Source organism: Cyanistes caeruleus, chromosome 2 (assembly GCF_971803275.1).
Source record: "Cyanistes caeruleus chromosome 2, bCyaCae1.hap1.1, whole genome shotgun sequence".
Taxonomy (NCBI): domain Eukaryota; kingdom Metazoa; phylum Chordata; class Aves; order Passeriformes; family Paridae; genus Cyanistes; species Cyanistes caeruleus.
The window spans coordinates 107,235,387-107,254,398 of record NC_141702.1 but is presented as its reverse complement, the minus strand read 5'-3'; the positions used below and the strand labels follow the sequence as shown (position 1 = coordinate 107,254,398).

Genomic DNA, 19,012 nt, shown 5'->3' with positions numbered 1-19,012 from the left:
TTCCCCACGTAGTTTTCTACTTAATGCCTTAGCTTTTCAGGGAAAAGTTTTGAATACAATAACCCAGAACAGGCTGCTCTGACAACTGTGTGCCAGAAGTCGTTGTCCTCCCACACTGCAAGCATCTCAGAGGTGCTACAGGTATTTAATTAGCAAAGTGCTTCACAAAATAATGCTAAATGTTCACTCTATGAGGAAAAACACTGTCCTTCAGGAAAAAAAGAGAGACAAGAGATGCATAAAGTTTTAGTAAAGTTCCTGTCAGCTCTACTCACCCTTTTTGTATTCTCTGAGCTTTCCACTTAGCATAAGAAAAAAAAACCTTTCTTGCAGTCCATATTCACACTACTGCCTTGATCATAGGAAAACTGAACACCTTCAGTGCACGATAATTAAGCGCACCTGTAATCCAATTAGTATTTCATTGGTCTCCACACATGCAGTGGCTTTGTTCTTAGACCATAGAAACCCTGTTTATTACTCACTTTAAAAAAAAAAACAAACAACAAACAAGAAAATCTAAAAAATAAGCCCAAGCCCAAAATGAAGCAGAAGGAAAAACAGCCCAAATGCAACTTGAACAGCATTTTAAAAAATACACACACCTATCAACAACATTTCTCCCCTTTCTCCCTTGCTCTGTGTCACTGATGATAAATTTCTCTTCCCAAAGCATCCCAGACTGGCACTAATGTCTGCTTGGTTTCGTTCCTAGTGCCTGTTTACAGACAAACCCACTACAATAAACTCAAACACTGAAGCAGTCAGAGGTGTTCCATGGAGAGTAACTAAAACCAAATTAATCTAGATTTTGCATCAGACACATTCTGGAGTACTGGATAGTTTTTTTTTTCAAATAACAAGCCTGACCACATCAACAGTCATGACCACACTTCACTGATACTCAAACATCTGCTGAAAGTGTCAGCAGATGCACCACAGGCAAAATGGGAATTGAGAACCATATTTTGAGGTACAGAAAGTTCATGCTTTAACTGCCAATTAGGTTTTCCTCAGTCCTTCAGCATAATGACAGACACTGTGCAACCATGAGCACATCAGGGCTTCATCAGTTCTCCTGCTAAACAATGTCTCCTGTAAACAGATGCAACATAAGAAAAGAATATAAAATATATTGTAAATGTAAAATAAAAAGACATTGTGTGGTGCTTCTCTCTCATGTACTAATTTATGTGAATTTGAGTATTATTAACCAACATAAATGATACAAAATGACTTAATAAGAACTGCTGGAGAGTCTAGAGTTGTTTTTTGAATGGCTTTTTCTACGTTTTGTTTAGCTTTTTGCTGTCAATTCCTCTGTGGCAGCCTTCAAATATACAATAGCATCCTCATAGTTACATTTTAATATGCCCTGTTCTCAAACACTCCCCAGAAATTAATTCTCTGAGAATACCAGATGCTGCCAGTTCTGAGGGATGACACTGAGAGCAAGAAGGAAGCTGCTCAGAGAATTTCTGAAGTGCCCACACTCACTGTGTAGCAGCACAGGAGGAGCCAGGGCATGGATTTGCCATGTAGTTGAAGCCTGTTCCTCTGTAACGCACCACTATGGCTTGAACACAATCCAAAGACATGGAAAAACAGCACTCAGCTTTTCCTTATCTGAATCCCACTTCTCAATCTGAATCAGAATTCCTTATCCCACTTCCCTATGGCTTTTCCCCGTAACAATAAGTTCACTGATGGCTGTGTAAGTACCAGCTTCTTCAAGGACACCAAGGTAGGTTAGAAAACAGGGACAGATGTTCCAAAAGAGAGGTCTCCTCTTAGCTACTCAAAGAGATGCTTCCATAATATAATGCTGACAATCAGTGCATAAAAGAGCAAGGAAAAAATTGTTAGGAGAGACATCTTTCCCCATCCAAGTGAATATGGTTTTTCATTTTTCCCACTGACTCATATTCAGCTGCTTGTACATATATTTGACCCATTGTATTAAGAAATTATCAGTCAGGTGTTAATAACCCAGAGGCTGTTAATTCTATAAGGTAACTATCCTCCCTGATAGACAACATGTATTACCAGGGAAAGGTTTAGAATTTTTTTAAACTTGAAATATTCTAACTCCATTGAATTAAATAACTCCTTAATTTTTTTTTTCATGTGTTCTGGGAGAAACTACATTGTCCCATTTGTCTTCTTGAATTTTAGCAAATAACAGGATCTTTTCCTGGCTACAGTAAAACTGAACGTTAAAAAAGTGTTTGAAGTCTTCATGAATAAAGATAATTCTGATGTAGAATAATAAGTCCTTCAATAAAGTAGCCTATGATTCCATCCTCTCCTTTTGTGTGAGCATATTGCAAATAAAGAAAACTACTTAACTCTCAGTTAACAATAACTTTGAATTGTGAAGTTCAAAGAGAAGCTAAATATTAAACACTGACTTCAGTCTTTAAATTAAAAGACTCTGGGTCTTATAAGTTTGAATCTTTCTTCTCTCTAATTCAGAGCACTCTTATGGGACTGTGTTGCCCTCTAGTTTAAAGCATTTTCTAGATTAGATCACAATTTCTATTCCTCATTTAATTTGCCAGCTTTGTATATACTTTTTCCCTGTATAAAAGGGCAGATATGAACAGCTCTAGCTTTTCTGCACAAATAATCCACAAAATGTTTTTCCCAGGGTTTATCTGGTGTAGTCACTGTGTGACAAGGTAAACTCATTTTTTACAGTATAACTTGAAGACCTCGAAAACCTGTTGCAAATCTGTTATGAAAACCTGTATAAAATAAAACTAATGAATAGCACAAGGCTCTTGAATATGAGATTGACTGCAGTATTCAAAGTGTTCAAAATAAATAACCACAGCAAAATATTGAAGTTTGAAGAGGATTAACCTCCCTTTGATTCACACTTCCATGTACATTTGAGGTTTTCCCATGAAGGTATTTCAGTTTTTGTGCTACATCCTGGCTTAAGGGAAAAATGCTTTGGATGGTTTTTCCACTTAGTCCATAAGGGCTTGGCTTGGGGTAGCTCATTGACACATAACTCCATCTACACAAGAAACATGATAAAACCTTCACTAATAAAGCAAAACTGGTGTGGCTTTTGTAATGTCTGACAATTTTCTTACATGTTACCACAGTAATTTTCCTGTTCTGTGTGATTCATAGGCTTCAAGGCCAGAAAGGTTGTTTTTGATTATCTAGTCTCATTTCCTGCATAATACAAATTACAGGCTGTCAGCTAGTACATGAGAGACCTCCCCTTTAAGCAGTTTAACAGCTAAGAACCTAGTAAATGTATTTTTAGACTTTCTGAAGCCTGCTCTTCTGACTTGGGTCTCAAGAGTATGCCAACTAGGTAGAGGAGCATAGGCGCATTCTTGCCTCCCAAGGTGGATAATTAGCATGACCTAGATATATGTACATTTCTGAGAGTTATATGTACTTATTAAAAGCTATAGGGCTGACATACAGATCTTTTAGGTGTTTTGAAAAGGAAAATATTAATTAAACTTTCATTTTGCTTTTATAACAGCTTGAAAAATGCAGTACTCTCAAAAACCCGTTTCTTTAACAAGTCTATTCATTTCAGGGACAACCAAAATGAATAGTCTTGTTAGCACGGTGTAACTCTATCAGCTATTTTAGAGCACTGGATAAATATCAAATGCATGTGTTTTCCTGGAAGAGAGAATAAATGACACATAATGACACATGAGTAATTTTTATTACATATTTGTCATTATATAAAGCATTACAAAACCTGAGATAGAGCCATTTCTGAGAGGTAAAGTGATGAAGTGCAGCAGGTTCTATTTACCTGCTAATGTGACTACACCCTGAATGCAGCTCCATGCATGTATGGTAAATGTGTATATGTTAATGTAAATTGCTGGGGAATTTGTCCTTTAGAATTGTGAATGACTTACTGTGTTTTACTCCATTTATTCAGTGCTTCCCAATATTTGCAAAAGGAATACAGGAATTTATCCTCTACACAGTAACCTGAACAGCCCCTTCTGTCCTCTGGGGTTGTATGTAGCAGTAGACTAACACTGGGACTCAGGTAGCTTTGTGTAATGCTCAGAACACAGATTTGCCATGGATATTCTCCTGTCTCATACAGGATGTATAAAAGTTCTATACAGATAAATATGTGGCACGAAAATCATACAGAATTACTCATTTCCAAGTCTAGCTTTGTTGATTCAACCTTGCACTTAGATACTTTCACATTATTCTTTTCTGAAATATAATTTATCTTCCAATATTATAACACAGCCACAGTCATGGATAGTATTCTTATTTGGATAATGCACTGCAGAGAAGTATAGAGACAAAAAAATCTGCTAAGGACATTAAAAAATATCAGTGTGTGACTGACACAGTCACAGCTGCATTTTTTGTGTTTGAAGGTGCATAATAATGTAAGAACCTAAGAACTTAGAGGGACAACCGCAAAGTTCATGGTTTTCAGAAGCATTGGATGAAATGAAATCACCAGTTAACTACAATGATGTAGGCATGTTCAGGTAAATGAAGATTAAATTAAAATAGAACCCTTTGAAATCTCCAGTCACTTTTGTGATGATGTCAACATAGAGTAGTGTTACAGTTCAATATAACCACAGCCAAATGACTCTTCTAAAATTGAAAATTACATAACAACTAGTCAGTAGTTGCAGTTAATACTAATAATATCAAATATCCATTTAAATAAAAATCCATTGATAGTGCAAGCAGCATTTTCAAACAGGCATTTGGTTTCAAAACTAAATGATGGTTTGTTTTGCACGGCTTCAATAGTAAAATCACAACTTGCAAACATAGTTTTCAATAGTGATTTGCATGTAAATTACTTTGGTGGGATTTTAAAAATATTTCTTCTGGACTTGTGGAAATACTAAATGTATATTGTAAGTACCTTGTAAGACCAAGTGGTTAAGCAGAGCCATTAACTGAGAAAATCAAAAGACCAGCTTGTATTACCAGCAAAATGCCTGCAATGCCCTTTTTCTGAGATCAAAAGCACTTATCTGACACCTTTTGATATAACTCAGGTTCAATAAAGTAGGAAAACAAGTAAATTCTTCCTGACTTCTAGTCCTGATGTTGCTGCTGGTTGGGAGTGGGGTCACGTAAGTACCAATGCAGCTGTCATCAGGAACCTCTCAGGTTTTTGTCAGCTTAAAGATGCTTCAGAAGCAGAGTATTAATGGTTACAGAAAGATATTTATCTTCCTTTCCTTTGGGTGGACACTCCTGAAAATGGAATAACCATGGCTCATGATATGGAATTCAGGACAGGCCTGTTAGCTAAGTGTAATGTAACCTACTGAAAATTTTCCAGACTTATTTAGTGCTGGATTTTGCTTTCCAGGCAAATTCCCCCGTCTGAAGAGTATGCAAAGGCAGATGAAAGGAATTAGACCCAGCTGCTTTTATTTCCTCCCACCCCCAATACAGAGAAGCTACTGAAGTCAATGCTGTGATGCCAGCAGTACCAGGTGTTCTGTGGTAGCCTCTTGTTACCCAAGGTTGCTTCTGTACAGCTTTATTAGTTGCCAGTGAATCAGTCCAGATGCTTCCTTTCTTTAAAGAATAAATGTCTACTTTGAGCAGAAAAAAAACCAAAAAAAAGTACCACAACCTCTAAGTCATAGCAGCAAATTACAAAAACTGCCTTTAAATGAAATGCAGTGCTGATCAGAAAATTGTTCTAAGTGGGTGCCAACAGAAAAAACCCTTGCCCTGAATATAAATTTAATGAGGAAGAAAGGACTCCTTTCACTAGAATAAATTAATTCAATAAAAAGATTAAGTCACTTTTGTTTCCTCCCAAGTCTGAAAAAAAACCAATATCTGGATAACAGGTTGGTAGCTATGAAAACCATTAAAAGAATAATGAGGGCAGAATCTCATAGCAAAGTCTGCATTCCATGTGCTCCACACTCATTTCCTATGAGAGTCCCCATTTATGCTCCTGAACTTCCCAGTTCATTGCACAGTTTTACTGCTCTGCTAAATTGCTCTAGGTGGACCCTGAAGTACATATAGAAAGCAACCTTAAAGCAATTAAGAACATCAGGGTTATAGAAGTCTGTAGGAAGTCTTTGAAAATCAGGAAAGAGGTGTATTAGTAGTATCTGCGCAAATAATATTGTTTAATTAAAAGAGTTTAAAGACAATAACTCAAATTTCTGTCGTTTCTAAGTACCTTAGCATGTTATTATCACCAAAGAAAATTCCTGTAAAAAGTAGGTTAAAAAGTTTGTATGCAGCATTCTCATTTCTACAAGAACAATCAATTCTGACCTCACTTTTTGAATATTTTTCGATTCCTTTGCAGGGTGTTCTTCCTGGTAGAAAAATATCAATATAATGTACATTTAAGAGCCTAGTCTCCATTTTCAGTCGTTTAAGAGCAGTCTTCTTAAGAGTTCTTCACTTTCATTAGATTTAGATTCTTTAGAAGCTGTGATAAAGTTTAGTCCAGAATTTTGTAATCCTGCATGCAGACAAATGCTAGAGATGGTTGAAAATACTCTTCCTTGGGGCTCTAATTTCTTTCCCCTTAGCTGGTGAAACTCTACTGAGCGAGATCGATTGGATTAATGTTAAGATCAGCTGAGACTTCCCTTCTGAGATGTACAATAATTTCCAATTACTTTTGATTTTCACTGAAATAATAGAATTTAGATTCTGTTGGTCTTATTTGTTTAGTTGCTCTTGTAGATTCCAAGGACTGAATTTTATCCTTGGAAGATACAGTGCAATCTTAGGGTGAAACTGAAATCTTCAGTGCCACTCTGCTAATTGGCTCAGGTTCAGAAGGAGGCTCAAGGATATTCCAATATCCAAGGAATACACCTCTCTCAAATACCTGTTTCACTGGAAATTTCTATGAAATATGTATAAAACTCTCATGGAATTTCACTGTGCAAAAAAAGATACAGACTACTGCAGCTTTAAATTCTCATTTTCTATGTACATTTACACTTACATTAAAAGAAAAGTTTTCTTTAAGGAAGAAATGCTATGTTTTCCTATTTCTGTATTGCTCACCTGCTGATTTTTTTTTTTTTTTTTTTTTTTTTTTTTTTTTTTTACCTCTTCAGAGTGACAGCTTAATTGTTTTCCATCCTCAATAAACCCCCTCATACTCTTTGGCCTGAAATACACATCCTTCATCTTGAAAGAGCTTTAATATTACTTTGAAAGGTTCTCTGTCAGCACACCCATCTTCTGGATAAACCTATGCTCAAAGTGGAGCCTTGTGCTGAAGAAGCCAAAATATCACTCATGTACTATCTCCTACCACAGTGTTTACTGGATCCAGCAGAAATCTACATATCTGCAAATATAACATTTGTCTTACATTAAATTTATTTAATTTATTGTCTTTTCTCTGAATCCATAGGAAGTCTATGAAAAACACACACACACATGTTACGTGATAATTTTGAGTGACATCAGAATGATTCAGAACATGATAAATTCTTTATTTTCAGGGTGGTAAGGCACTAGAATTCTTGGTGTGGATTGGACATTTACCATGCAGTGATTTTTATTTTAAAAATAAGTGTGTTCCCATTTAGTCAGAATGTTTTTGTGACATTTGTGGCAGGTCCTTACAATTCCTTTTCATACTGCTGATGAGGAATCAGCCATCTCAGATAGAATTTTGAGTGTGTCTCAAGGAAGAATTTGCATTTCTGTTCCTGATGTTGACTGGTTTCTTCTGAGCCATGTGTTTCAGATAGAAAACTTCTTCATCAGACATGTTCTGCTGCATTTTTTTTTTTTTTCTCCTTGGGGACTGTTAATTGATCATATTTCAACATAAATTTGAATCTGCAGCTTCAAATGTCAATATTCCGTGGTTGCAGGGTATTCACCCACTGAAGTGCAAGGAAATTACTTGCTTCAATGCATCACAATAAACATTTAGTGTATAGTTCATTATGATATTCAACCAAAATTTGAACATATTGACCATACAAATATAAGGATAGTACAAATATTTATTAGAATGTATATTTGTAGGCATGGGGGTATGGGTTACACAAAAACTTACTTATAATAGTTTTGGTGAACAGCAGCCTCTATTTAATTATACTCATGAGATTCTTTAGAGAAAAAGAAGTCAGAAGAGATATGATGTGTATGTAGCTACTGCACTTTGGAGTACTCTGAGGAACTTTAAAGTTCATTAATTTATTAAAGAATTGTAATGCACATTAAAAATAATGGTAATTTTATAGAGAATATTTTTCAAATTCTTATGCTCATAATTTTGTAAATTTTCCAAGACTTTCAAAATGCTTGGGACTTGCTAAATGGAGGTTAAATATTTAAACCTTGTTGACTTGTTCCTTTTTATCAGTAGAAGCAACTACAAGATTGAGTGGGGAAGCTCAAGTTATCCATTCTTCTCCAGTAGCATCACCTAGAAATAATTTCAGGTACCCGACCCTGGCAACCCCATTGTGTGTCAAACCCCTAAATTACCTCACTCTGGTTCTATCAGGGAGTCTTTCCAACCAGCTGCTGTCACCTAGGATATATAACTATGTGAACAAGCCCAGAGAGTCAGGAATGCCCTCCATCCGTGTTTTATGCTTGCCAAGCAAAAGCCAGCTGCAGTTGAGAAGGCATGAAACTGAATCCATGTCAACAGGGCACTGAGCCAAAAATAAGGAGCTGAGCTCGAGTCCATGGCTGTACCAAAGTATTGACAGGGTTTCTGGACTTCTGGGGGCTTGGGTCAGGGAAGGCTGGGCTATGGGTGTCTCTCAGGCACACTCTGAAGCAACACACACAAAAACAGATGAGGAGAGGACAGCGTTTAAATGATCCGCAAAAGATCAGAGGGTGCAAGAAGCCAAGACCATTTCAGTTCTTCAAAACCAGAGCAAAAATGAAAGTCATTACAGTAGGATGAACTTGGGGCTGCAGGAAGGCTAATGACTGAATTCCACACAGTTTGATGTTAGAGGAGGTTACTGGCACAAGGTGAGGTTTGTGTGGCATGACACAAGCACTACATAATTACTTTGCTACAACATACCACTTCTGTGCTCATGATTGTTTAAGGATTTATTTAAATTGCTTTTATTTTTCAGTGCTCTGTTTTTCCAGCTGTCAAATTAATTGTGTGATTGATAATTAAAAAATTTGTGGTGTCACTTTGGTGTTACAGATATTGTACGACAGTATGTGCAATAAAAACTTGCCCTCCTTTGTCAAGATGTTGACACGTACATAAATTGCCATTCTGAAGTCTTTCTTCAGCATTTATATACAGTATAGCAAATACCAGCACATCAAAAGCCTGCAATCTAACACAATAAATTGCAGTTGTACTATCAATCTTTCGTCAGAAACACTTATTGCTCAGCTAGCTAACATTTAAGAGTTTTTATGAACCTGAGTGACTCATGTATAATTTAAAGCTGCACATAATCTCTAAAATAATAGAACAGGAGTATGAACATAGTATTTAGGTACAGAATGAGTAATATATATATCGTCAAAAGTATGATAATAACATATAAATAAACTATAGGTAAATATATATATATAGGCTTAAGAGAACTGCAGCATAAAAATGAAGTAATACATGTCAGACGTATAGTTTCTGAAATATAAATTCCTTTCATTTCTCACCAAAAGAATATGAAAAGGAAAGGATGGGATTTATTTTTTTTTTTAATAAAGAAATTGAGTGTTTTTCAATAGTTGCCATGTAAGTTTAATTGTATTACTATGCATCACAAAGTAATCCTGACTTTGCTGCGGTAAGTCTATAGGCGGAAATGGTTTTATTAGACCACCTCCAACAGCTGGAGAGAGCAGAAAAATTTGTTTGGGCACAAATTTGTTTGGGGCAAACCAATCTGCCTGTTATAAACAGCAGATTTAAGGTTTGCTTCAAATTCAATCAAATGATCTGAGCATCTTCGAGTGCTCTAATAAAAACATCAACACCATTTACAAACCTTATCTTGCCTATGCTTTTTCACCATCAGAGCTGCAACAACCCTGCTGCTAAACTTCTATATAGGGAGGTTATTTCCAGGGGATGAAAAAAGAATTAATAAATATTTCTGAATATATGGTGCTTTTCACTAAATATAAAAAATGCCAGTATAACTAAAAGACTGCAGATTTTCCTAGAATTTGGCAGAGATTCTACAAGGAGTGATCTGTGGGGAGGTTATCCAGTATATCCCAATTTAGGTTTACAACTAAATGACAAACATCAGGGGCACTGTGAGATGGTACTGAACTTGGTATTGCTTGCCCAGTTGGAGAGGCTGCCTCATCTCTGTCAACACCAGATCCTTACCTTGTTGGCATCCTCCCCTGAAGGTGTGTATTCTGAACATACACTGAATTATTTTTTCCCCTTTTCCAGTATCCCAAAGAATATCTACACAATGAAAGGTGATACTTCAGCCATTTATACTCTTCAGGACAAATTACCTTGTAAATCTTCTTAAAAATATTTTATTGCTTATTTTTCCAAAATAAGATTAATTCACAATATAATCACCCAGAATTTTACCATTACTGCCCTTGAATACCCCTCAAGGAATGGAACTTATTACAAAGGTGTTTCCTCTTTTTTCCCTTCATTCCTTTCCATCACCCTCTTAATGTTTTATATTTTCATGTGGTACAAATGTGTGTTATCAGAACAGTTTCAAGGCCACATGTATCAATAGCTGATATTAGTAAAGTTTCAGGTTAGTCAACAGAGTGAGGCTGTTTTATGCTGGTTGAGGATATGGCTCAAGGTTGAGGGATATTTTCTGTGACAAGCAGCTGGAGTTGGTACACATATAAAACCTTTCCATGAATTTGAACAAATATACACCATTATATGTGCAGAATTATTGTGATTCTCAAAACGCAGTAATGATTATTTCTATATTAACTGGATAAATCTAATAAAAAACAAAATATGAAAGGAAAAAATGTAGTCAAATGATTAGGTGATTGGTGACTGGTTATGTAACTGTAACTAACTAATTAAATTATGTTACATGGCACATTATTGAACATTAAATGTAGCTAATATATACAGGTAATTTTTTTAATATAGTTGTCAAACCTTTAAGAATAAAATATAAATGTCTAAATGTTGCACAATACTTGAAAAATTTCTGTTCTGCTATAAATTTGCTCTCCATAGTAGGTACTATGCATAATAAATAGTCTAATATTCATATCTTAATCCTTTCATACAAAAAAACCCCACCTTTGGTGCCATACATACTACATAATTTATTCTGTGTACAGAACATTTTAGAAAAATATTTCTGCATTATTAATAAAAATTATCTATAGTGTCAAGATTCAGTTAATAAAAAATGTCATTTTAAGTTAATTGCAGACAGGATATCTACTGATTAGGAATAAGAGAGTAACAACAAGTAATAAGGAAATCATACAGACTATAGGTACTGTTAAGAAACAAATGGATCAGTCATACAGCAAACAAAACAAAATTATAGGATAAAATAAAGAAATAAGCAGATTGCTTTTCATACTTGCTTAAAACTTTTCCTAAGTAAGAAGACAGAGCTCCAGAACACACACAACCCTTTAAGTGGTATCCCACAGGTACAGAATCCTTCCAGGGGTTCTGACATGAAGGAGAATGGGACACTACAGGTTTGTATTTACAGTCTTTGCATCACATGAATTTTCTAGGTATGGAAACACTAATCAGCCAAGACACCAACAGACCTGGAAGTTTGTTTCTAATTTAACTATTTAGGGAAGTACAACCATGCAGACTGGATTTCTGATTTATACAAAGAATAGGCACCCACTGACAAATGCTTAAGATGAATAGAACTGTATTATTCACCATATGGAACAGAGATTAAATAGCTTTTAATGACCAGCTTCTTATCATAAAAATATATTTACACAATGCCTGTGAACAAGTGTCCTTGTAGCAAAACCTGATGTTTACTTATAAGGAAAAAAAATCTTGCCCCTACTGCACTCTTTCCTCTGGGAGAAGGGAAGTAAACACGGCTGGCATTCTTTACATAAAGAAACAAAAAGAATTACAAAAAAAAAAACAAACAACAAAAAAATCCTGAAAGTAACCCCACACTTCTCTTTGGCTTTTATTCCTCCTCTTTCCTTTGTCCAATTCTTATCTCAGATATGCTTCAAGTGATTAATATAAAAGAAAACTCTGAGGGCAAAGTCTTGCTAAAGTTAGTGCTATTCCCATGTAAAACGTACATCAAGCTGTGGACTGACCCTGCACAGATTATCTCCAGAGAGTCTCTACTGAGCAAAATCACACTGTTTTTTTCTGTGTCTGGTGGTTTAGACTACAGGTCTTTGAGAACAGAAAAAGGCATACCTCAAAATGTGGCTGTTATTTCATCCTGAGCACTTCCTATAGCTGTAGCCTCTTTTATCACTGCCAAAGCTTTACATCTCTCACAAAACCAGGAAAACAAACTTAGAAAATGGTCAGCCTGTACTTTGGGATAATTCTCCTTACCTTGATATCCATGAAATAATTACTGGAAGAATATACCTACCTTACGTTATCAGTGCAAAAATTTTACATTTACTTGCATTATTTATACATACATTAAAGTATACCGATGGCATTAAAAATAAAGAAAATCATGTAATACCTTTACTTTTACCTATGGATTTGGTGAAATGGTTCCATGAAGAAAGCATTTCCAGACAAAAAAAGAGAATAAAGAAGAGGAGAGAAACAGTAAGAGTCATGAGTACATGTAAATGCAACAGTATCTGAACATGAAGAGACAAAGTATAAGGTAAGTGTCTGAAGACAAATGGAGGTGCAATCAGTGTCATATTAGGGACTTAGTTTATTTCTTCCCAATCATGTACATGCAGAGAAACACAGAAATAACCCATGCTTAGATAAGAAAGACTGTCACAAAGATAACATGGACAATGGTTAGGAGGAAGAAAATCACTGGTTTTGTTAGATAGCAAAATTGTACTCTCAGCATTCCAGAAGCCAGGAGCAGGTGCTTTCTGCACATTTCCAAACAGCCATGCATTAATGCAAATGGACTCTTCAATGTGTGCAATGCTACAACAGGAGCATCTTCTTTCAGGAGCTATCTGAAGAATGGTCTTGCACTTTGTTTATCTTTTATAGGATCATCCACAATTGTATTTTCTGATAAATACATGAAATTTTCTTAATCGCTTATTTCTCTCACCTCTTTTTAGTTACTGTATTGCAAGAGGGGGAGTGGAGGAGGCAGGAAGGACAAAAGCTTACGCAGCAAACAGAAAAAAAAAAAAAATACCAACCAAAAAATGAAATAAGAAAAAGATGTGACCAAAACCATGTGTTTCTTTGCAGCCAAAGACAGCTTTCAAGCATTTGCCCATCGGTTGCAGTGATGGATTCAAAGCAGCTACAGAACAAGAAGAAACAATGAAAGCAGAGTGGAAAAGGAACAGAGCCCATACCTTGGTCGCCCATCATCAGGTGCGCCAGACCTTGAAGGGAAACAAGAGCACAGTCAGCAATGAACAAGGGAGCACGGGAAGGTGGTGTTGTCACACTGACAAAAATGTTTTGTGACAGGCATCTGTTTCCTATAAGATGTCTGTATCACAGAGGGAAATCAAAGAGCATTTTTCAACCACTGGTTGGAATGCTTTGGGCTATGAGTAACAGAACTGCATTTCAAACACTGGGTGCTGTTTTATTGTGTATTTTTTTTTTTTTCTGTTTAGTATTTGCAATAACAGAAAATAATAAAATGCTTTCAAATCCAACCAATTCCTTTAATAATTCATCTTTATCATATTTTGATTATATTGCTTTGAACACTTTACTGAGAGGACTTCCTGTCCTCTACATGTGAAATGATGTTTAAACCCTGGAGAAGTTTAAACCTGAAAAATGGGCTGGGTCTGATCTTTTTCCCCTCATAAAAATGAGCATTTCAGGTAATTAAATAAAATTTCTTCATCGCATTGAAATGATAATGCAAAGAATGTCTCCTTATTTGTGTGAAATGTGACAGTAGAATGAATTTGTTCCAGAGAAGGCAAAATATTACATATGCAATATAAAATACACAGTAATAAAGAAAATTTAAGTGACAGCTTCTGCAACTGCTTCATAAATCTGTGAGAAATAGATTTTTCTTCATACTTATATTGTGAGATGAAATCCCATCACACCAGAATAGGTCTAGTGACATTTTGAAGCAGATGTCCATAATGATAATCACTCATCCAGAGCCAAATTTTGCTACTCTTCAAGGAAAAATATTCAGTTTTTTTTAATTCATGATAATAAAATGATACTTAAATCTCACTGAATATAATGTGATGTTGGGAGAATATTTTTCTTAAATATATGAAGGTTTTTCATTTTTTATGTCTGATTTAAAAAACAGGCTTATTCTTGTTGAATTTAGCTGTTTTAGGATCCATTTCAGAAGTTATTGGTTGTTCATGTGTTAAATGTGCTCCTCTTCTCAAAAAAGCCATACATTATTCTCTTAATTGCAATTAATTGAAATTAATTCACACAAAGAAGGTGAGCAATATAATATCCTTCTCTTTTTGGAAAGCAGACTTCCTAGAGAGAGAGTTTCTGTGATTTCTAATTCACAAAGAAAATTGGGTGCACAAATGACTCATGCTACTTGGGGATAGTTCAAAGAAGACACTCCCGACTGCAATCAGTCTAAATGATTCGTCTCTTATCAGTTCCAAATCTCAAGTGATGTTCCAAGTAGACTGACAATGGTTTTCTCGAATTATTGCTTTCTAATGTCACCAGTTTTAGATGTGTAGTGAAACTGAAGGGCCTGATGTGCCGCATCTCTTGTGCAATAAATTCTGTTTCCAAATACAGAGCTCTGCAGCTGGTGGGATTACCTGGGGCTCACAGCAATGTAAACGAAAGCTGACTGTGATCCTGAAGGGATGCCTGCATCAGCATTGCTTGGGAAACATCACACAGCTGTACTGGCAGTTTGCAGCTTGTGAAAGAGAATAGAAATGTTTTCATGGGGGTTCTTTCTCTCTAAGTGCTGCTGCAAGAGAGACTTGCTGAATACACAGAGTATGAAGAGCAGGTGATATTTTTTAATTCATTCTTTTAGTGCTGGGTGCCCTTGCTTGGATCCCCTGCCACGTGGACTTCTGGAAGTATCAGCCTCTTCCTGTGATTGATTAACTTGTCTTTTGGGTCCTAACTTTTGATTTTGGCAACAACAGCAAGAAATCTCAGACTTCTGACTTGACCCCAACTGTATTTGATAAAGGAAAATTGAAACCAGTTGAACATTGAATTTTTTTATTTTTATTTTTTTTTTAATGAAACAGTGACTTTTCAGCTACTACTTTATGTGAGATCATTCAAATAAATCACTGTCCTGTCTCCCAGGGAAATGCAAAGGTGGCCTCTTACTAGCTCACATTTACATATGAACTTCATAGTTATGTGAACCTAAACAAAGTCTAGCTTCAGATTATCACTGCTTGATAGCTACTATTTTTGTTAAAATTGTACGTGAAATTGGTCAGTTGCAAGTAGATGACTCTTACATAATTTGATTAAAAAAAAAGTAAATAGCAGAAGTACCTCTTGAAAACATCATAAAAAACTACTTGAATTTTAAGAGTCACTTACAGGGCTATTCAGTGAAAAAAGGCAGACAAGTGGATGTAAAAGACATACACTGCTCAAACCAAACATCTACCAATTAAAATATTCAGTACTACTCCTCAAGACACCGTATTTTGTTTCACTCTGTGTTACTTTATTTGCAAGCAGTAAGGCCACCTATACTTCCTTGATAGAGGCACATGATGATACTTCCCTTATTTTATATTTTTGCAATCTATGGATGAAGGCTATTGAAGAGTGAAGAATTACTAGTACTGTACCTGTTCATTCCACAGAGTGGTTTGAAATGATACAGCTAAATCTGCCGTGATAGCAATCACTGCTAGATTTGCAAAATCAAAGTCTGCTTATAATAGACCTGGGAAGTTTTATCCTTAAGTAGCCATATATAGGCATCCCATACATTGAAAAAACACTCATTTGTGCACCATTACTTCAATTACTTTGTGAATTAGGAATTCAAAATTTAGAAGGAATCCCTCATGTGTGATCTACTCCAACTCTCTCCTGAACTTGGCTCTGAGAGGAGAGAGTTAAGGAGCACAGGGTGGGACAGTGGAAAGGGGTATGAAGGTAGGATATCATTGTAGTTTGGTGTGTGAGTTCCATGCAGAACACAGGCCAAAACAAAATTTAAATATGATAAACCTGAAGTGAAGGTCATAAAGTGTAGCACAACTTCAGTAAAATGAAAAAACAGCAGCTTTTTACCAGCAGTATATACAAAATTGAATACTACATATTTCTGTTTGCTTATGTCACCTAATTTGCAGATAAGCTCAGATATCACAGAGACCAAAGATGAAAAATGTTAGCTCAGTTTTCAAGTTGTGCTTTGGATACACAATTCTATGCTTCCATTTTTTACATATTCATGCTTTGTAACTTTAATGTATGCATAAGTATCCAGACCTGTGTTGGAATAAATTTAAGGTTGCAGTTTTAAGAATTAAGTTCAGGTAAAGTCTGGATTAACTGTTATCCAGGTTTTATCTTGTACTGCTGTGCATAAATGAATATGTGAAATGCAATTGAACCTCCTTATCTATTTATACTGAAACTAATTCAAATTTTGAGACTCATGTTGACACCAGTAAGAGTTTTATGCCCAGATCAAATACAAGATTACGTAGTTATTTCTAGGCTTTTATGTTTTTCAGCTAGAATTTCTACCCCAGTGTTGCTGAATACATTTTTATCTCACAATGAAAATGAAATTTTATTGACGTGTAAAAGCATGACAATGCCCACAAGTAAAGCACCAGAACTGTTTGAATTTTCCTTCTCCTTGGGAAAGCATATATATTAATAAAATTTCAGAGCATCATCTATGTGCTAAATCTGAGCACCTGTCTTCACCCTTGGATACAGCAGCACAGAGAAATGAAGCACCAGGTCTTCCAGGCTTCTTGAGAAAATCAGCCCTGAACAGACAGGCAGTGGCCCAAGATGAGTTGAAACCTGAATGAACTCAGGCCCCAGAGTGACTCACAGGAACACCCTGGGTCAGAGCCATTCCAGGACACTCACTTTGCATATGAATTAGTTTACTAAGTCCTTGCAATTAAAATAGCTTTTAAAATACTGGAATGAAATAAAATTAAAACAATTATTCATAGATAGGTAAACTACTTTTTTTGAAATAGATAATAATTTTTCCAGTATGCAAAGATTCACCCCAGAGAGACTTTTAAAGACATTTGTACATAAAAAAGCACCTGCACTTCTTTGGCTTATAAGCAAAAAGACTTTCAAACTATCATACATATGTATGTTTTACCTGCTAATAGACTTACTTACCAATATTCAGGATAGATGGCATTGTGCCTTAGTTTCCACTGCCCTATGCCATACTTTCTTTAAAGGGACTTAATTACATACCAACATAATTATTAAAATCACATGCTGCTTCTTTCAATGTCCAAAAGACAAGTTCATTGTGCTGAAAAGTTAGACAGAAAACCTTTTTTCCTAAAGTTTTGTGCTGTAAAGGATATTAGAATAAGCAGGGTTTGTGGTATTAAAGAGAAAAGTGCTTTCCATTTTCCTAAGCAATTAAGAGATGGGAATTTAACATGCATTATTATCTTTTTGGGAGAATTTAGGCTCCACATTGATGAGACAAATAGTTTCTTGAAGTGTTTTTCATACAGAACATGAGAAGAAATCAGTCCTGCAAATCTCCAGAAAGATTTTGGATATGGTATCAGTCACATGAGTACAAAACTGTTGTTTCAGTGGGGATATTCTGGAATTACAGCAATAAGGCCAAGGAGCTTTGCTTGTGTTCTGCATGAAAAAAAATAAATCACATTTATTTAATAAGCTTGTACGCCTTTGTGGGGGGAAAAATACAACTTACCGTACTGAATGATATGTGTACTTTTATAACATTAAGCAGAAGGAGAAAAAAACCCCACTGAATGAAAGGAAAAAACAAGAGCTTAGGAAAATAAGGTAGAAAGCACCCACCTTCCACATAGTTGTCTTCTGTAAGCACATAACAGGGAAGGAGAGAAAAGGAAAACATTCATTAAGCAGCATGCAGACTGGAACTTGCCGTTGCATGTCTTTATCATGCAAGGCATCAAACACAACATGCAAGTGCTCCATTGCTACAATCCAGAGGGAAAAACAAAAGCACCAGGGAAGCAGTGTTTCCTCTGCTTAACAAAATGTATGTGGTATGAAACAAAATACTCTTGCCAAAGTGCAAATATTGTACGGGGTTTAGTGCAGCTCTTTGTACATGCAACTATCATTACTGATGGTTATTAATCAGAGGGTCTTCTTGTAAGACTTTTGTAGCTATATATTTTTAAACCACCAGTCATTTGTGATAGGGATTCTAAATTCATTTGGTTCTAGTTTCCCATTCTGAACTTTCCTGGATGATGAAGTAGATGATTTTTAAGCTTCAGATAACTTAAATTCCTGGATATGCTGTGAAGATGTTACCACAGGCAGCATGGCTGATCCCACAGTCATTAATAAGAGAGGCACTCTGGTCATTGGGTCAAATCTCCAAATCCAGCAGGGAAAAAGTGGAACTTAAACGGGGTGGAATAACTTGGAATTGTTAGATCATGTCCTACAGAATCGGTCTGCGTCAGAATCTTGCACATTGTAAAAAATCAATCAATTCTCTGTCTGGTACAGCCAGCAAAGGCTGCAGCAGTGCCAAGGACGGGTTCTGCCCCCCGATTAGATCAAAGGACGTTTTGCCTAAGGAATGGCTGTTATCAACAAGCAACAATGTTTACCATTGTGTGTACCCAACCCAACATCAATATGGGGCACAGGAAAGAAGGTTCTCCCAAAGCAAAAGGGGGCTAAGAATTGAGCCTCACTTAA

The 19,012-nt window shown here is 35.9% G+C and overlaps 1 protein-coding gene across 42 annotated transcripts in view; it reads right to left on the bottom strand.

The window, feature by feature from the left end:
• The window catches only part of NRXN1 (neurexin 1), a 671,062-nt gene that overhangs the window by 579,134 nt on the left and 72,916 nt on the right, over positions 1–19,012 (bottom strand). For 22 of the 42 annotated variants that reach the window (XM_086878975.1, XM_023922971.2, XM_023922977.2 and 19 more), the window contains exons 2-4: positions 18,131–18,148; positions 13,477–13,506; positions 12,654–12,665 (exon numbers count right to left, since the gene is read on the bottom strand). The exons of 7 other annotated variants lie outside the window; for them this stretch is intronic. In XM_086878975.1, coding sequence (XP_086735101.1) covers positions 12,654–12,665; positions 13,477–13,506; positions 18,131–18,148 — 60 coding nt within the window. The remainder of the gene's footprint in view (positions 1–12,653; positions 12,666–13,476; positions 13,507–18,130; positions 18,149–19,012) is intronic. 13 more of the 42 variants (XM_023922972.2, XM_086878944.1, XM_086878950.1 and 10 more) reach the window with 3 other exon arrangements.